Below are 18053 nucleotides of genomic sequence, written 5' to 3'. Positions count from 1 at the left end.
AAGATTCTCCAAAGTCTTTGCATAGGTCTGTTCTAAAAACTAAGAGAGGAATGGCATAGGAATAATCAGGATACAGGTTGTATTTTAGGGTTGCTAGACTGCAAAAAGATGACTTACAAAATACCAATTCCAGTACTTAAAGTGTGACTAAAAAGAATTTGGAGGCTCCCTTGTATAAGGAGTCACACAGAGAAGATGAGAGGTAATGGATATAAGTTACTCCTGGGGAGATTCCAATTAGACACAGAAGGAAAATTTTTCACAATAAGAAATTGTTGGAATAATCTCCCCAGGGAAGTGGTGGACTCCCCAACACTGGATATTTTTAAGATTCATCTGGACAGGGTGCTGGGCCATCTTGTCTGGGCCATGCTTTTGCCAAGGAAGGTCTGTCCACATGACACTTGAGATCTCTTCCTACCTGGGATTTATGATTCTATGAATATAACCTATTTGTCCACTTTTCCCAGTAATGAATGAAATCACATAATCTAAATAAATCGTATTTCATTGCAAAGAGCTCCATTCTAAAAATCCCCCCCAAAACTTTGTTTTTACCTTTGTAATGCTGCAGTAGTTTATTCATTCGAATATCCCACAGTTTCACTGTATGATTGGAACCTGCAGAAGCTATACATGTACCACTTGGGTTGAAATCCACAAAATTTGTAAATCTAAATATAATTAATGAAAACAGTTTGATCATGTGTTTCCATAGAAATATTTAGATGTGTACATTTATACACATAAAACACGGTATTAATAACTGAGCTGCCACAAAGTCATGTGCAATCCATATGTATGGAACTCAACCAGTGTATTTCAAATAACTGAAATAAGTATAGGAAAATGATACGGGCATGATAAATCAAACTGTAAAATATGGCTTTTGTTAAAAATATGGCATAAGTGTTCTGACTCAAACCTTCACAGATTGTGTTGGAGTAGAAAGTGCCTAAAAGAAAGTGCTGCAAGCAGTTGGTAAGTAGCAAAGAAAATAATTTTGTCTAAGAACAGAGTATCTAAAACACATATACATGATTAACATACAACTCCATTTGTTAATTAAAACCCTGGTTTCAAGCAAAATGCAACTCTTTTCTAACCTTAAATAAGTCAGGTAACTGAAGCTAACAGAATACTGTTTTTGTCAATCTGTGGAGAATTTTGAAAGTTTTCTTGTTGAAGCACTCGATTATCAAATAGCATTATCAAAATGGAGAAAAAACATGAAAACTTTCAAGAATCCAAAACCAATGACTTCTCTCTCTCTTATTTCTTGACAGATGGAAAACATCTGGATAAGTGCAGCCAGTTAACCTCGTATGAAAACATGAAATTAATTATTTTATTTTTTATGGGTGGTAGAAGTTTGATCTATTTTCAGCTATAAGCTATATACACATTAACACCAAGAAACATGAATTTAATTGCAATAAAAGTGCACATTTACATTACTCCTTTTTTCTAGAAACACTTACCCTCCATAATCTTGGAAGCTATCAATACAAGTTTTATTCCTGGTATCCCAGATATTAATAGATTTATCCTCACTGCAAGATGCTATTAGTCTTCCATCAGGTGAAAATCTGGAACATGCAAGTGTAACTAAACAATTGGTACCAGCTAGATAGCATTAGAGACAAAAGTAGCAAAACACCAGAACCAAGAAAGCCTCTTTGGAATTAAAATGTGCAATATTCAAATTAATTTTAAATTTCTTGTATTTCTCATGGAGTAATAAAACGGAAAAGAAAACCTTCTTCACCAACTCCTCCATTTCACAATTAAGCAGGGCCATAAGCAAAAAAGAGGGACAGGGAGTGAGGAAGATGACAGTAGCCTGAGGCTGTCAGTTCACATGCCAAAAATATTATTATAGAAAACTATAGGCAAAAAGGCAAAGAGGACACAGAAAAGCCTTGCATTCAATTTTAACCTACATACATATATTCTCCTGTGAGCTCTCTCTATACTTACAAACTGCCAGCCAAACATTCATGATTATTTCTACACTAGTATATCAGTTTTTTTAAACAAGAAAGTTGATTTGACTCTCATTTTACCATTTATTATTTCTCATATTGAGCAACTGCAGAAGGACATAACTTTCACGTATTATTTCCTAGTGCTTTTATTTTTCTTTTCAACGATGGGATACTTTGGAACTTTGTATGGATCAGCATTTCACCAGTGTTAAATTTCTCTCTCAGGAGGATTAAACCAGACCAGTGTAGCTGCAGATTTTTCCACTAATATGGAGAAGAAGAAAAAAAATCAGCAAAGAACAATCATTTTTTGTCTTTGAAGACCTGTCCTGCCTTTAAATAGAGTGTGACTCTTAACTTGCAGTACAAAGGCCATTTCTTTTACCTTTTCCAGTGACATAAGCTTAACTCATTTTGACTCATGATCATTCTTTTATGCCACTGCTATTCCAAGAATAGTTAAGAAGCGCCCTACCATGCATAATAAATCTAGAAAAAAATGAATAGTGTAAATATGTTAACAGAGCAAGAAAACATACAAGACCTGAGGGAGAAACGAAGGAGAGTGACTGAAAATAAATACAGAAGACCTTATTTGTCCTTTAAAGCATAAAAATGAACACCCAGCAACAGATTTAATAATATGTACATATATTAACACCGACCAAGCTTTCAGACTTTAGCTAGGAAATAAATCACGTGTGCATTAAGACTGATTTCTTAAAATTCTTAAAAGTTCATTATTAGTAATAATCAGATCATTTATCATACCCAGATCTTTCTTCTTAGCTCTGCCCTGGGAAATAAAAACTCTTTCAGAGTTCTGCTTCTTTGCAAAGAGAAATAAAAACCCCACACTTACTTTGCACAGCGAACCCAATGAGTGTGTTGGAAGAGGGAAAAAAAAAGACGCTGCTGGCGAACAGTCCAGATTTTTATTGATTTATCATTGGATGCAGAAACCAGAAAGTGTCCATCATGGGAGAAGCTCACACTACGAACAGAGGCTGTATGACCTTTCAGTACCGATGATTCTCCATGACTTAAAAACAAAACCACAACAAACACACAAACAAACACGACCAAGACAGAAAACACAGTTGTATTAAACAGAAAGAGTTTAAATCCCATAAATCTCAAAGTTAACGTATATGGAATCTTATTCAAATGAAAAAGCAATATATAAAAAGAAAACGCATATATACCTATGAGGCTAAATCTCAGTGCTGCAAATATTCTTAGCCTTATCTGAATATTCATTTATTACAATAACAGACTTGAAAGTAACTGTATTTAAGATGACCAGTTTTAGAGAACAGTGCGATTAAGCAGCAGCATTAGCCTCCATACTGTATTTGAAAGATAATTCATTTTGATACATTAGTCTATAAAATCATTAAAATTTAAAGTAACATCAGTTTTCCTAAAATCATTCTCAATACCTCATAATCATTAGTTCTTGAGACTCTTAAAAGGCAATTCAGAATTCTTTTCCCCAAAATTCTATTTTCTGTTTTTTTCATCACTTGTCTCCCCAAAATGAAGTGCAGCCATGCACTTATTAAAAAATACATCCTTTAAGCCACAGAAATACTACCAAGCATAGCCCTGCACACATAAAATTATGATCTCTGAATTGCTATATTTTTCATCCTAAACTTGACTATTCAACAACGAACAAAACAACACAATAAAGATCTGTGTCGCTTGTTCTCCCTGATTCCTTTCTGTCAAAGCCCAGGGATGTGAGAAGAAACTTTTCTTGGGTAAATACTCCAATACTCCCATTGCACACTACTGAAACACATAGCCAGCACCACCCAGTTATACTCACATGCAAGGAATCCATAGTCTGACAGTATGATCTTGAGAAGCTGAAGCAAGTAGCTGCCCATCTGGTGAGAACTGTACACTGGTCACTGCTTCCACGTGGCCTACAAATCTGTAAGCTTTGCATGGTGTCTTCAGCTTCCACAACATAAGAAACTTATCCAAAGAGGAGGTAGCTGGCAAGAAATAAAAGATATTATGAGCCCGCTCATTTTATTGGTAAAATCAGAGCTAATGACTGTGGATTTGGATTCACCAGTGAAGTTACTTGATATTAGGGAGAGGGAGAAGTTAATGGGTTTTAAGGGATCCTTGGCCTGAGCAGAAGCCTGGCAGCCAGAAACGCCAACACCTTTTGGAAGGACATCAGAAGACTGGGAGGAGTAAAGGAAAATTCTTAACAGGTAGCTCTCCCACGTATTGGGCAAACTGGCTTACAAGTTCTTTAAAGATCACAGAATGGTTTCAGTTGGAAGGATCTTAATGATTTTCTAGTTCCATCCCCCACTGCATGGGTAGGAGCACCTTCCACTAGACCAAGTAGATATAGATATAGACCAAAAAATCCAAAGTCAAACATCATGCACATGTCATTAGATATAAGTCTAGATTTGATGATACCAACTACTAAGAAAACAACAAATTCTTTAGTGATCCCACTTTGATCTCCAAGATGGAATTTGTTTCAAATATCTAGTGTTTAATTCTGAAAACACAAGTCAATTTAAACTCAAGATAGAATTTCTAACACTCCAAAAGTCTACACTAAAGTAAATATCAGAATGTTATAATTCTATTTTTTTTTAAGTACCAGTTTTTTTAATACTAACATTTGTCTAGTTGAAAGCACTATGTGAATTTGTCAGTCTAACAATAGAAAGACCATGAATATTTTAATTTTGTTTTGGAGTCCCCTTACACTACACTATCTGCATTTGTGAAGCCAGACATAGCTTTTACTGGAGCTTGATCACTTTCAGGAAACTGTAAGTCACAAAAGCAAGTAGCAATTCAATTAAACTGACAAGAATGGTATTTCTACACTCCTATTATCATAAGGTCTGCTAAGTTCTGGCATGCAGGACATAAATAAAACCAAGGGATTCACATTCCTATCTCTCAGTTAGAAAATTCCTAGCCTGGGAAGAAAAAAAAAAAAAAAAAAAAAAAAAAAAAGGAAGGAGAAGAACAGGGACCTCCGAGAAGTTTAAGAGGACATGAAAAGGATGGCTCTTTTTTCCCCATCCTTTCTCAGGCACCAACTGAGCACAATAGAATTAGCAGAGCTATTATTTTTATTCCCAAATAACTACCTCCTGGTAAAAGATGTGAACCAGATTATCCCTATGCCCATATCAATAGGCCTAAATTTGTCACAGAAGTACAGAATATTTGTTCCCTCCAACTTCTCAGGACTGTTTTATAGCAGGATTTTTCTAAAAAAAAAAAAAAAAATGCACAAAGTACTCATGGTACCTTAAAAACTGCGTAAAAGCCATGAAATACCAGCCCTCTTTGCTTTCAGTTCTAAAACCCAAAGGAAATATTTTAAAATCTGATAGTACAATAAATTCTGAAGCTTCTTGTAGCTTGCACTCTCACAGATGAGTTACCCTACAGTTAATGAGACCTGAAGTTCTCCTTTCCCTGGGACAGGCATCTTCCTTATTCTCCCTCTGGACTCCCTGTTGTTTACTCTCACACAGCATCCTCTCCCCATCCTTAGGTAGGTTTCCTCTCTGGAAGCTCCTTACTATAACACTCAAAGGCTGTTGCTATCTCTGATGCTGCAGTTCCAGCTCAGTTAACTCCACCCAGACAGAGGGAAGCAGTTCAGGACCTGAACAGGAAAGGGTGAGTAACTGACAGAGCTGTTGCAGAATTATTTTCCAAAGACACGAAGGCTGATGCAGCTTTATATCTGAACAGCATGGGAGAGGTGTAAACCCAGAGGAAAAAAACCAAAACAACTCCAATTGCCAAAACTTTGAATTTACATTCAACTTTGTCCCCTATCAGGGAAATTTTCTTCCTGGTAATGAAACCAGGTCCCTTTACCATAAATAAGATTCAGCCAAGCCAAGCTATTCAGTGTTCTAGCAGACTGGAATTAAATTTGGTGCATATGGCAAATGACTAAGAACTCTGCTGTAACAGTACAGCAAGTACAAGTACAGTACAAAATTTTATCCTAGCTACCTAAGTACAAGAATCTACAGGTTAACGATGTTGCCAGCAACAATTTCCAATATCAATACTAATCTTAAAAAGTTTTATACATGAAAAAATGTATTACTATTTTTATCCAGTAAACTTCTTCTCTATTTCTTTTTTTATTCCATTTTAAGGGATTTTGCCTAGTGTGTAACAAAGCTTTTCCAAGCTACTCAAGCACAGTATCGTAAGGATTGGTTCTTAATCCTTAATGCATTTTTCTCCCCTCAAGTTCATGTTGTCCATGCATTTAAATGTTCAAAAGGATGGGAGCAAGAACTTTCCAGGACAAATCACACACTGGGCACTGCAGCAATTCAAGCCAGATCAATGCATTTTGTCAGCATTTACTAAGCATGCCAGCACTCTACAAGCTGACTTTCAGTTTACTAGGCCACCAGCAAATGGTCCACAACAGATCACCAGGGATAACTGAAAGTATTGGAACTGGAACAAAAGAAACACAGAAGATCCAGAAGAATTTTTTAGGATGGGCCATATACAAATAAGTCTGTTTCACGTGGTCCTCAAAAAAAAAACCAAACCAAACCAACAAAACACAAAACAACAACAAAGGTTAAAAAAACCAAAAAAAACCCAAAACAAAACCCACACACCACAAAAAGCCAAACATGATGCAACCAGAACCAATAAAATTTGGCCTTGCTGAAAATTCACCCCGAGTTAGCTCCAATATACAATTTATTCCAGTTAGTAACCTCAGTGACTTTGTTTCTGTTTCGTTATGGGTTTGGTTTTTGGTGTAGGTTTTTTTTGTGGTTTTGTTCCATTTTGTTTTTCTCCTTTTTCAAAAACCATCAGTTCTTTCTGTACACACCCAAGGACAGCTGAGATATCTCTAGGTAATTTATTATTCTGATCATGAGTCAAAACAGAATTAAACACCAAAGAATAAAAGACTTGGTCTTATGAAAAGACCACAACTCTGTGCTTTGATTCTCTCAACAGATATCTTCAGATTTCTAATGGAAGTTGTTTACGGTATTCAACAAAACCAAGTTCAATTTCCAAGCTGTGATTATTGACAACATTTTCATATATACACATGTATAAATGAAGACAAGAGTTGCCACAAAATAGAGCTATTGTTAGGCTCCTATTTCCCAGAATATCACAGCAGTGACCACAAGTTGTGCAACAGATGAGGGAAGATATACTCAGCCAGGCTTTAACAGCCTGATATACCCCTGGATCGCCCTTTCCATGTTGCCTCTTCCCTTGCCCAAATACTGAAGCATCTCCAATATAATTAATTGTGTACTAATTACATACAGGTCAGATGGAATACAAGGCTATACATGTGATGTGCACAAGTATTCAGCCACTACCAAAACACTCACACACCTTGCAGGAAGGATGTAAATCTGGGTTATAAGGTGCAGTGCCACTATACAAACACACTTAATAACAATTCACAAGATTCCCTGCTTGGAGGAAAGCAATTATTAATTCAATCTCAGTCAGGGTAACCAATCGGGAATCCTAAGGGAAGTGGATAAATTACAAGGAACTTCTAATAACTCCCATAATTTCAAGTTCATGGCAGTTTTTATTGTGTAATGTATGTAATTACACAAGCGAAAAGAACAGGAGACTCAGCACACTAGCCAAGATTTAATTATCATTCTGGATTTTATTTTTTCAGAAGAAAACCCAAGGCCCTCACACATTTATTCAGTGTTAAGTTTACATTCAATTTCTTTTAAGTCACTTAAAAATCAGTAGTTTAAAATATATACAAGCATTCCCCCAAATTTTTTACATCTAACAGCACAGGAAATCTCTCAGACTTTCAGATTTTCCAGAAATCTGTACACACTGAAAACCAACTGCATTGGAGTGTTTCTGTAGAATTGGTGCAACTCAGTTCAAAACTAGTATAACATGAAAAGGCAAGGGTCTTTTCTCCTCTCTTTTTCTCTCCTTCTTCAGCCCTTCCCCCACTCCCAATTTTTTTTATTCCAATTGGGAACAAATGAAACGAACTTTGGTATTTTTATGGCCAAATAATTTTTTTCCTTTTTTTTCTTTTTGTATTTAAATAACCATAAAAATAGAATGAGGGGTGTTGGGGAAAAGGAGGAAGGGTTCAATACATACAAAAAGAATAACTTTTCAAACTTTAAGAGGCAGGTTCACTTAGACTTATTGCTTAAATAGATAAGGAACACTTTGAATGTCAGTTTTAACATGATAATAGTTCTTTACATGAAATTAAGTTTTTATCAAGTCCTAAAAAAGTTCATTGTCTAAAAGTTGCATAGTCTGTATTCACACCAGTTATTTATTTTGATCTGAGGAACATGTATTGCATATACAAGGTAGTGCTCTGCCACGCAGGAGAACCCAGGCCTTTTTCCTGCAATTTCTATTGAATGTAACAGTCTACAGCAAACTTTTCAGAGAAGCACATACTTTGTATAATTTATTGCCCCAGTACATGGCGACTGGATCCTTTAAAAATTTGATAAATGGTTCATAACTTGTAGGTCCACAGAAGAATTTCTTGCTAAAGAGCAGAATGGAGTTTTTCAGGAATGTCTGTCTTATATAGTCAAGAAGTTCCCTTTTTCAAAAAAACCAAAAACAAACAAACAAAAAACAGCTGGGGAAATAAGAAAAAAAAAAAAAAAAAGTATCATATTACAGGTAGCCTCCTAAAAATAAGTTAAAGATTTAACCCATGCCACACAGTGGCGATCATCTTTAGCATGATTCAGTGCTACATTCCTCAGTTCCAAGTTTTCTTCTTCTGCTCCCCTTTTACTAACCTGCTTCCAAACAATCCTCCCGATTCTGTAAAACCACAACGATTCAAGAATAAATCTTAATTTACTCCTGCTTTATTTTTGGCAAACCTTTACTTATTTCAGGTCTCACTTGCTCCCTTTTAATCCTTCCACTACTGACACCTGCAGCAAATGTATGCCTACTCCATTTCCCAAGTATCCATGATTCTTTTTGATCATTAGGACAAGTTCCTCCCTACCAGCCCCTTGCCACAAAAAACTACACTGTGGCTACTGAAACACATTTACCACTCCACTGAAATTAATCAAAAAAGCTGGAATGCCTGAAACATTAAGGTAAGTGTTTAATTTAATCATATAAAGCTAAAAACAGATACTAACAAAAGGTATTTTTTTCAAATACACAATAAACCAAATCTACTGTCTATAGTCATGCTCAAAACAGATTAGTGACTTGATTCAAGAATCGATGTTCTTCAAAACTCAACATACAGAATACAGAAAATATTCCAAATAAGCAGTTCTGTGAACCACCTAATCAACAAATCTTGTCTACCTTCAAGCTGCCATTTGCCTTTTTAACTCCCTTCACTTCAAGAAGTCCAGCTTCCCAACCTTACCCAAGGTCTCCCATGGTACTACTGTGACCAGAACAAGGCAGTATATGGTGCATTATTTCAAAACTCTATCTGGGGCTGGTGCATGCCAGCTGTTGCCAAAATACATGACAAAAAATAAAATAGCTCAAGGTTTCCTATGTGTCTCCTCCCCTTACTCCACTGAATGCCAAGAAAAAAAAAGAAAAAAAAAAGCCCAACAAAAAAAATGGTGCGTGGTACAATCACACAAGGTACGTGTTCCTAAGATGCCAGGCTTAACATGAGAAAGCTTACACAAAGGCAACAAATATACAGTGAAGAAACTGCAGCAGCTAGTGCAATTCTGTGCTTCCTTTCCTTTTCTATTGCCTTTAAACAGAATTCTTACTTGTAGCCATCCCTGTCTCTTCCCACCTGTGGTACCACCAGCATGCCCTTGGTTCCACTGCTATCACACTTCTCCCAATGCATGCGAGCTCCTGACTGACCCTCATGAGGCAAGTTTTCCACAGTAGGCACAAGACTGCAAAAACTACAAACCCCCATCTGCTAGAAAAAACCCTTCCTCTCCTTCAGGCTAATGTAGCTTGTTGTTACCCTGAAACCCTTAAAGAGTACATGAATTCCAGAAAACTACAGAATACTACAGGGCTTAAGATTCCATTTTTCACACCAAGGTTGATTCAGCCACATGCTACTGTAGCATTTCTTAAGGCGTTAGATACATATGTTATAATACATCTGCTACATAGGTCAGTTACTTCCACTGCAAGAATCTTAACTTTTACTGCTGTTCAGTCCAGATTCTTTGCTTTCCAGGCAACATTATCTCACTGGCTTAATGTGCATAACGTTTCTATTTAAGAAAAAAAGTCCCTCCTCAGTACAGCCAAAAGCTTTTGCTTTACCCTAATCAAAACAGACCAAAGAAAGAAAATAATGGATAAAAATTTTACAAAAATAAAAGGCATTAGATTGCTAATCAACAATTTTGAAACTAAATCCCAGTATTTACTTTAGCTTTCCATACAGTCCACCACAGCAGATATAGTTTCTACACCACTACAGACTCATTTGAAGATATTCCAAGGTATACAGGCAAACATTGCTATCTGCTCACACATATAAAAACCTTGGAGCTCAGAGTCCACTTGATTCATACTACCAGCAGTGATTATTTTTCAAATTTCCAAATCTGATTCTTATCTGCAGCATTACAAGTTCTCATTTCCACATCAGCACGCCCCTCAGCTGTACGATAAGCAGTAAGGCACTTTCCTGAATGAGGATGATAAATAGTCCCATCTTCTTTGAAATACCAAATAATAATTTCTGGGATAGGAGATCCATCTTTTGGGCAACTCCTCATACCTATGTAGTCTTCATGCTCTGGGACTTCAGCACATAGCTCTGTAACCGAGTTAAATCTAATCTCCTTATTTGATGTGTATTCAAAAAATTGATTGCCTCCCTGTCCGTGACATCCAAAGAGAGAAAGGTGAGCCCCAGTAGGATTATGTTCTGGTAAGACATAGTCGAGGCATTCTGAAGCTATTCCTGCACTGCGGATAGCACCGTGCCAGCCAGGACGATCTTCTGGTACATGCAACTCAGCAAATATATTTTTTAAATACCAGTCAAAACCCTTACATTTCAAACGTTCTCTTAGTATCTTTCTTTCAGAAATATCTCCATAGTTTTCTTTCCTTGCTGAAGGATTTCTGTTGTAAAAGTGCTCTTTGAATTCATCCATCCACACCTCAGCAGCACGTGCTGTGTTCTGAAGGAAATTTGGCCTAGCATAGGGCGCACGCTTTGGGAACACGTGGCCCACGTGGGAGCACGGATGAATTTCCAGCATGCCTCCGCACTGCCAAACCCTAAACGATAATTCTAAGTTCTCCCCTCCCCAAACATCCATTCCTGTATCGTAGGTACCCAGGTACTCAAAATACTTCTTGCTGACAGCAAACAAGCCACCAGCCATGGTCGGGGACCTGATTGGGTCAGTTTCCGATTTGCGCCGGAGACGTTCGTGTTTAGGCACCGAGTGCCACTGGAACGTCAGCCGCCAGTCAAAACCCCCAATCATGGGCTCTGCCGTTTGCATGTAGTATTCAAATGTTTTCCAGTCAATGGTGTCAATGACAGGACAGACAATGACAGACTCATTCTCAGCAATCCTCTCAAGCAGTGGTTCCAGCCAGCCGGAGACACATTCACAGTGACAGTCCAGAAATGTGAGGACCTCACCAGCAGCAAAAGTAGCACCAATTAAGCGGGCACGAACCAATCCTTCTCGTTTGTTGGTTCTTATCAAACGAACTCTTTTCAGGCTGCTTATGTATTTTTCAAGCTCAGCCTTCAAGTACACTTTATCACTCAAGTCATCCACCAGTATAATTTCTTTTAGAAGCACTGAAGGTGATGTTTCAAGAACACTATGTATGGTTCTCAGCAACGTTGACCAGGCTTCATTGTAAAAAGCAATTACAACAGATGTTGTGGGCAGTTTTCTGTAGTCATAAGATTTAGCTTTACAGCCACTCAGTCGATTATCTTCAATGTGCCGGTGGAGAGAGATTTTATCACTCAAATAAATATTAATTGCATACTTCTCGATCAGCTCCTCTTCCTGTTTCTTTTCCTCAGGACTCAAATTCAGGCGTGAGGGCTTACCCCATTCTCCTGGGGCATACGGATCAGGCGGGGGTTTGTCATAGACGGGACGAGCCAAATCCACAGCTTCTCCTGCTCTGTCAGAAAAGCGTCTCTCCCATTTCCCTTTGGTGATGCTCTCCCCGGTGAGGGAGGCACCGAAAGAAGAAACCGACAGCTCGACCACAAAGTAAGCGATCATCAAGAAGCCGAGAAACACGCAGCTTTTGCGGACCCAGGTCCATCTTCTCGCCAGACGGATCCTCATGGTGGGCGATGAAAAGCAACCCCTAGCAGAGAGGAGCTCTGTAAACTACTGCCGGCTCCCCCCGCGCACCCAGGACGGGAGAGAGCTGCAAGCGCTGCCAGCTGCGGGCTGGGGCCGCCGGCCGAGTTCGCATCCACTCTCTCGGAGGCGGGCGCGGAGGTTTCCAGGAGGACGGCGGCGGGGGGGAGCGGGGCAGCAGCGGAGGCACGGAGCAGCAGCCCCCCCCCACCCCTCCGGCTCGGCGCTCCCCTCACTAACTTCCTCCTCCTCCTCCTCCTCCTCTCTCGCCGCGGGACAAACCCCTCCTCCCGCCTTGTGGTTTGCTCAAAAAGTTGTCGCTTAAGGAAGAGGCAGAGACTCCTCGGCCCGCCCGGCCGGCGCGGGAGCCCGCCCCGCCTCCGCGCCCGGACCTGAGCCCGGAACCGCCCGGCGGCTCCGGCAGCTGCCAGGGAAGGAGGGAAGGAGAGAGAAAAAACGCCCCGCCCGGAAAACAAACGGCGCCCGGCCCTGCCGCCGCCTCCCGGCACTCACCCAGCCCCGCAGCGTCCGCATTAAAGGCGACGCCCGTCACCGCTGCTCTGTGGCCTCGGAATGACCGGATCAAGACGGGATCGTCCTGGCGAAGAGAGTGACCACCGTCAGCCCCCGGATAGGGGCGGCCCAGCACCCACCTCCCTTCCTCCTGTCCCCTCCCCGCCGCCCCTCTCCAGAGGCCATCAAACGTCCCATACGAGCGGCAGCACGGGCGGCGAGCGCTCCCTAAGCCCTGGCACCGGCTGTAACCGCGCAGCCCTCTGCGCCAGGCGACACCCGCCGGCCCCGCGGCCACGGCTGGGCTGCCCGCCGCGGAACCTCCCTGCCTGTCCGGGGCCGGGGCCGAGCCCTCACCAGCGCGGAGGCCATGGGCGGAGCGGGACGGCGGAGCAACGGCCGCTGCCGGAGCGGAGCGGGGCGTCCGGTTGAACCCCCCGCGCTCCAGGCAGGGTCGGCCGAGCCCCGAATTCATCCGCCGCGCCACCACCGCGGCTTTCGATCAGCCCATTCGCCGCCCGCGCTGCCGGGGGCGGGGCCGCGGAGCCGCCTATCGGTGGTGTCGGTGCTCGACTCCCTCGTGTGAAGCGTTGGGGTGGCGGCGGCGTTCGCGTTGCCGGGGCGACCGCGCGTCCTCAGCGGGGCCGGGAGATCGCCGGGCCGGCCCGGGCTCAGCGGCCTGGGAGCTGCGCGGCCTCCCCGCGTAAGGCCGGGACACGTTCGGGTCTCTTTTCGTGGGGTTTGTCGGTGCCCGTTGTGACACGGCGGCTTGTGGCTGTGTTACCGCTGAGCCACCGCCGAGGGGACGCGGTCTGGTGGGTGCTAGGACAGGAGATGGGAAGCTCCACCTGGAGGCTTGTTTTTAAAAAATCCCTTAATTCCGCTCTTCCTACCAGGCTGTGAGGGAAGCCCTGGGCTGGGCGGATTCTCTCTCGGGTCGCAGCGCGGGACTCTGAGCCGGACCTTCTGTGTTTGGCCTGGGCAGCCCGGGGAGGTGCGGTAGCCCCGGGGCCTGAGGCGCTGCCCTCGGCCTGGCTGCAGGCGGAGCATCCTCTCCCTCGCTTCCTCTGGAGGGCCTGTCCGGTTAGCTGAAAGCAAACCTGGAGAAGCAAAATCTTCACAGCTAGCGGAACAGCTTGCCCACCCTACTCCGATTTTATGACTTAAAAATTGTTCCAGGAGAGCTCTGTTTAACACCAGACTGATTTTATATTCAGTCTCCTTTGATAGTATTGAACCTCGGCCTTTTACTTAGCCAGAAAGAGTTCTCTCTAGAAAGAGATTACCAAGTCTCTAGATTTCCAAGTCAGTGCTGAATTTTGTATTAGAGATTTGTCTTAAAACTGTCCTCTAATGCTTTAAAAAAGTACAACTAGCTTAAAAAAAAGAAAGCAAAAAACCCAACCCAAGAACGCCAGTGTTTGTGGTCTTAATGTTTCTTCAGCTTCATGGTGAATGAAACAAACCAGTGTCACTGAAAAAAAACACCAATAGCTCTGCTAGTAAAATAAGGATCGACATCAACTATCAAAAAGGAGAGCTGGGGTAGCAAAAGTGGCATTTGATATGCAAGTGTTAAAGAAGGAGTAACTTATACTGCAATTCAATTACTTTTGTTGTGTGTTTTTTGTTTGTTTTTGTGTTTTTAATCCAGTCTGTATTTTACAATTTCATTTGACATTGAACTCAGTTTCATCTGAAAAACTCTTAACTCACAGAATTAGGTCAGTAATTAGGCCAACATGTAACAAATATCTGTTTTAGGAAAGTTCCAAATCGGTTGTGTTTAACTGTGAAATTACTATTGGAAAATAATAATTTTTAAAGTGGTGAAAAAGCAGTATTATCACTACAAGTATCTGAGAAAGTTGCCATTAAGATCTCCAGCCATTCCTTACACTGGTGTTATTCAAGCTGATAATTTGATTTACAGCTTCAGAATATAAAAGGAGGTTTGTTATTTTGAAAATAAATGGTGGGACAGGACACATTGACTTTAACTTGGGCCTATGTAAAGCTACAGGTTTATGTTGCTATTTGTTCTTGGTTTTATTTGTGTGTTCATTTTTGTTGTTTGTTTTTTCTACAGAGGTCACCATTTCTTTGTGTTAGCTCCCACAATTTATCACAAGGTAGAAATGAAGCATTAAAACAAAGCTGGCAATGATAAAACTTGAATGTCCCACATTCTACCACATTGTAGGAGCTGTGAGTTAACTCGTTCAACTTAAATTCACTTGGCCCCTTCACTGCTATTGAAGCTTTTCACCTGTTTCTCAGTTATTTTTCCAACTGTCCTTTTTCTCTGAGGTTTTATCATCTGTGATTGGCACCTCGTGGCAGGGAGACAGCCTAGCTAGATTTAGATCCAGTTCCTCTGTGAAGCAGGTTTAATACCAAACTTTGGGTTATCTTAAGTTATTCTCTGTTTACCTTTCCCTTTTTTTTTAATCTCGAATGAGAGAAACTATCCTCGGTGCTGCTGTAATTGTGTGTTGTTTAATCCATGCTATTTACAGTTCTTTTTGTTCTCAGGTTTGGGTGTGTTCTGGTAGCTCATTAAAGCCCAGTAGGCAGAAGTATATGCTGTTTACAAGCTGACCTAAATGACAATTCCTAGTCATACTGGATATTTTTCCTTTTGCCTTCTTCACAGCTGCTACACTTCTAGCAGGTCAGCGTCCTTTACTGATTTTGGGGTGCCAGAAATAAACCGAAGCCTGTACCTACCCATGAAGTACATCAATTATAAAATGCCAGGTGAAAGGAATAAAGCAAAGGAAGGACTATAACTGAGAGGAAGAGGGTCACATCCCTCTTTTTACAAATTGATGGAAGACTGTTTCTCAAATTGTAGGGCTTACAAATTTAGTCTGTTCCTTTTTGGTTCTTCTCACCTGTGTGTTTCGAAGAGTCACAAATGCTTGTAGGAAGCAAAGTATTCCCTTGCTGCAGATGTATAATTAATTATAATGACTTTAGTTATACAGCTGGCAGGTAGTAGTTTTTATGCAGATTATTTTTTCTCATTTTTATGCATAGATTTTGTTTTTAGAATTATTTTAAGATTATTATAACTCCTAATAATTGAATATGATTGTGAGTTATCATTGTCTGTTTGAGGTTGAGAATAACTGTTCTGCAATATACAAGTGCAATCCACTGTGTTAAGTTATTGTGCACTGTGCTGACAATGATTAACAGTGCATCAGAAACTATCTTCCAAGTATCATATCATAGTAGGCTGTTGTTTCAGCAGTTATGTTTTTTTTTTTTTCTGTCATTGAGTTAAGGTAGTATATATGCAGTTATATTTGCAGATGACACTAAGTTGGGGGGAAGTGTGGATCAGCTGGAAGGCAGGAGGGCTCTGCAGAGGGACCTGGACAGACTGGAGAGTTGGGCTGATTCCAACAGGATGAGGTTCAACAAGGCCAAGTGCCGGGTCCTGCACTTTGGCCACAACAACCCCATGGGGAGCTCCAGGCTGGGCACAGAGTGGTTGGAGAGCAGCCAGGCAGAGAGGGACCTGGGAGTCTGGATTGACAGGAAGCTGAACATGAGCCAGCAGTGTGCCCAGGTGGCCAAGAAGGCCAATGGCATCCTGGCCTGTATCAGGAACAGCGTGGCCAGCAGGTCCAGGGAAGGGATTCTGCCCCTGTACTCAGCACTGGTGAGGCCACACCTCGAGTACTGTGTCCAGTTCTGGGCCTCTCAGTTCAGGAAGGAGATTGAGGTGCTGGAGCAGGTCCAAAAGGAGGGCAACCAGGCTGGTGAAGGGACTCCAGCACAGATCCTATGAGGAGAGGCTGAGGGAGCTGGGGTTGTTCAGCCTGGAGAAGAGGAGGCTCAGAGGAGACCTCATCACTCTCTACAACTCCCTGAAAGGAGGGTGTAGCCAGGGGGGGGTTGGTCTCTTTTCCCAGGCAACTCTCAGCAAGACAAGAGGGCACGGTCTCAAGTTGTGCCGGGGAAGGTTTAGGTTGGATATTAGTATTTCTTTACCGAGAGGGTGATCAGGCATTGGAATGGGCTGCCCAGGGAAGTGGTGGATTCTCCATCCCTGGAGATATTTAAAAAGAGACTGGATGTGGCACTCAGTGCCATGGTCTGGTAACTGCAGCGGTAGTGGATCAAGGGTTGGACTTGATTATCTCTGAGGTCCCTTCCAACCCAGCCAATTCTATGATTCTATGATTCCAAACAGAAACTGTGTATATGGAGGAACACTTCGAGATTGTGTTTCAAGGTTCATGCAGCCACTAAAGTTACTGTAACTTTAAAAGTAGAAGAGGACATAGTAGTACTACACGTGGAATTCAAGGACACGTAGACAAACTTGGCACCCTTTGTGTGTGTATGTTGCAATGCACACATAAATTACACTGATCACATTTGATCTCATGTAATGTGATGCATGTGTACAAGGGGCAAATGTAGTATGCTAGACTACTTGCAGTTATGTCATATCCAAAATGATGGCTTTTATCTTTATGTTAATTGTACTTCAAATCAAAACTGTGAACTCCAGATTTAATTCCGTGGGATTCCAGGGGGAGCAGCTGTGTCAGCAGCAGAACTGTGCAGACCACCACAGAGGCCTTTGGTCCTCAGGCTGTTGGCAGATGGAAGGCACGAGCAGCCAGCACTTGTGCTCTGGGCACTAGAAGGGAGTGTGAGCATGGTGTCTGTTCTTCTTCCACCTACACCTGGAAGAAGAATGTAGCCTCAGGGCACAAAGGTAAAATTATAGGCTGTCTTGCAGCTGTAGAATCATTATATCTTATGCCTCCAGCATCTTTCCAGGCTCTGATCCTAAATTTTTTTCTCCTACATGAAAATGGTTATGAAAATTAATATTAAGACTGTAAAATAACTTGTGAAGTACTGTTGTCTTTAGGTTTTGTTGAAATTATCAGAATCCCATTAAAGTCTTTTCCCAAGGAGACTTGGCAAAGCCTTTTGCAGAAAGAAAATAGAAAAGGATATCAAGTAGGTACATAGAGATTTGAAATGCAAAGATGATTTGGAAGGTATATGATGTTACTTATAGTAGCATATAGTCTAAGAAACATTCCAGGGTCCTGAGAGAATTGGCAGGTGTACAGGCTAAGCCACTCTCCATCATATTTGAAAAGTCCTGGCAATCAGGCTAAGTCCCCAGAGACTGAAGAAAAAGCAGTATCACACCCAG

At 41.4% G+C, this 18053-nt stretch overlaps 2 protein-coding genes across 7 annotated transcripts in view; both read right to left on the bottom strand.

The window, feature by feature from the left end:
* POC1B (POC1 centriolar protein B) overlaps positions 1-13341 on the bottom strand; it is a 55378-nt gene extending 42037 nt beyond the window's left edge. For all 6 annotated transcript variants that reach the window (XR_011730193.1, XR_011730198.1, XM_071765624.1 and 3 more), the window contains exons 1-6: positions 13217-13341; positions 12860-12944; positions 3823-3994; positions 2851-3030; positions 1482-1589; positions 559-674 (exon numbers count right to left, since the gene is read on the bottom strand). Coding sequence is in view for 4 of the 6 variants with exons in the window: in XM_071765624.1 (XP_071621725.1) it covers positions 559-674; positions 1482-1589; positions 2851-3030; positions 3823-3994; positions 12860-12944; positions 13217-13231 (676 nt within the window). In the remaining 2 variants the exon portion in view is untranslated. The remainder of the gene's footprint in view (positions 1-558; positions 675-1481; positions 1590-2850; positions 3031-3822; positions 3995-12859; positions 12945-13216) is intronic.
* On the bottom strand, positions 7667-12945 carry GALNT4 (polypeptide N-acetylgalactosaminyltransferase 4). The gene is made up of 2 exons (XM_071765611.1): positions 12860-12945; positions 7667-12350 (listed from the first exon to the last, which is right to left on the bottom strand). Exon 2 carries the CDS (start codon positions 12326-12328, stop codon positions 10577-10579), a length of 1752 nt encoding a protein of 583 aa, XP_071621712.1. The 5' UTR covers positions 12329-12350; positions 12860-12945; the 3' UTR covers positions 7667-10576.
* Positions 13342-18053: the final 4712 nt, after the last annotated feature.

The sequence above is a fragment of the Heliangelus exortis genome, chromosome 1 (genome assembly GCF_036169615.1).
Source record: "Heliangelus exortis chromosome 1, bHelExo1.hap1, whole genome shotgun sequence".
Lineage (NCBI taxonomy): Eukaryota > Metazoa > Chordata > Aves > Apodiformes > Trochilidae > Heliangelus > Heliangelus exortis.
The sequence above is the reverse complement of the archived record's forward strand: the minus strand, read 5'-3'. Positions and strand labels throughout refer to the sequence as shown.

Coding starts and splice junctions, on each gene's coding strand:
- GALNT4 (XM_071765611.1), bottom strand. CDS start 12,328: ATGAGGATCCGTCTGGCGAGAAGATGGACCTGGGTCCGCAAAAGCTGC.